The sequence below is a fragment of the Octopus bimaculoides genome, chromosome 27 (genome assembly GCF_001194135.2).
Source record: "Octopus bimaculoides isolate UCB-OBI-ISO-001 chromosome 27, ASM119413v2, whole genome shotgun sequence".
Classification (NCBI taxonomy): domain Eukaryota; kingdom Metazoa; phylum Mollusca; class Cephalopoda; order Octopoda; family Octopodidae; genus Octopus; species Octopus bimaculoides.
Genome location: NC_069007.1, coordinates 18,819,113 through 18,820,122, shown reverse-complemented (window position 1 = coordinate 18,820,122; position 1,010 = coordinate 18,819,113). Strand labels below are relative to the sequence as shown.

Here is a 1,010-nt window from a genome sequence, read left to right as displayed (position 1 = left end):
GAAAAATTGTTCTTCAATTGAAATTGTGAAAGACGATTGTCTCCAGAAGATTAATTTCAGAGTCCGGAACAAAGTAAGATTTTCAAACACATTTCTTTTCGTGTGACATCTCCACCTACTTTCCTAGTATTTTACATATAGTCTCGTTTCTTTTTAAATTTCATTTTGCAATTTTCACATATATACATATTTCCCTTATTTCTGGTAATTTCATTATGTTGAACCCTTAATCCCTCCATATTTTTTTCTGTCTCCATTTGTTTTCCTCTCAATCCTTTCTGTCAAAAAGCGTAGGCTCGAAACGTCAAAGACTTTTCCATTCTTCCCAAGCGTTAAACTAATACAACGCCTTGTTTGCGTTTTGCGTCCGTATTTGTCCACCAGCACCACCACCACCACTTCACAACTGCTGTTTGTTTCGTTATATCCCCGTAACCGAGCGGTTCGACAAAAACGAACGATGTAATAAGTACCAAACTCGAAAAGAAGCATAAGTACTGAGGAACGATGATTTGATCGACTGAAACTCCTTCAAGGCAATGTTCCAGCATGACTGCTGTTCAATGACTCAAACAAGCAGAAGATAAACACATGACAAACCTAACAAGTCTATCATTAAACCAGATAAAACGAAAAGAAACCGAGAGACACACAAGTCATATTTACATAGAAATTATATAGCTATTGCTTGAGTCTGGGTTTAGACTCTGAGATATCTTATTTCTGCGTAACTAGAGTTGGTCTCTCAATGTCTCTTTATCTGTTTGTTGTCAGTTAATCACGTGTTTAATCCCGCTAAATTTGATATTTTTCATCTTTGTTAAGCACTGGCGTTAATACATTTTCCATGCTGAATTTCGTTCTAAGCACCGAAGCAGCACTTCGCAGTATTTGATCTTCACATTTATGGAATATACTTACGTACACTAATACATTCATACACACACACACACACACACACATACACACACACACACACACACACATACATACATACATACATATATATA

General features: G+C 36.2%; 1 protein-coding gene across 1 annotated transcript in view; it reads left to right on the top strand.

Annotated features, from left to right (window-relative positions):
* The window catches only part of LOC106877374 (uncharacterized), a 101,948-nt gene that overhangs the window by 85,614 nt on the left and 15,324 nt on the right, over nt 1–1,010 (top strand). The window contains exon 46 of the mRNA XM_052977151.1: nt 6–73. Coding sequence (XP_052833111.1) covers nt 6–73 — 68 coding nt within the window. The remainder of the gene's footprint in view (nt 1–5; nt 74–1,010) is intronic.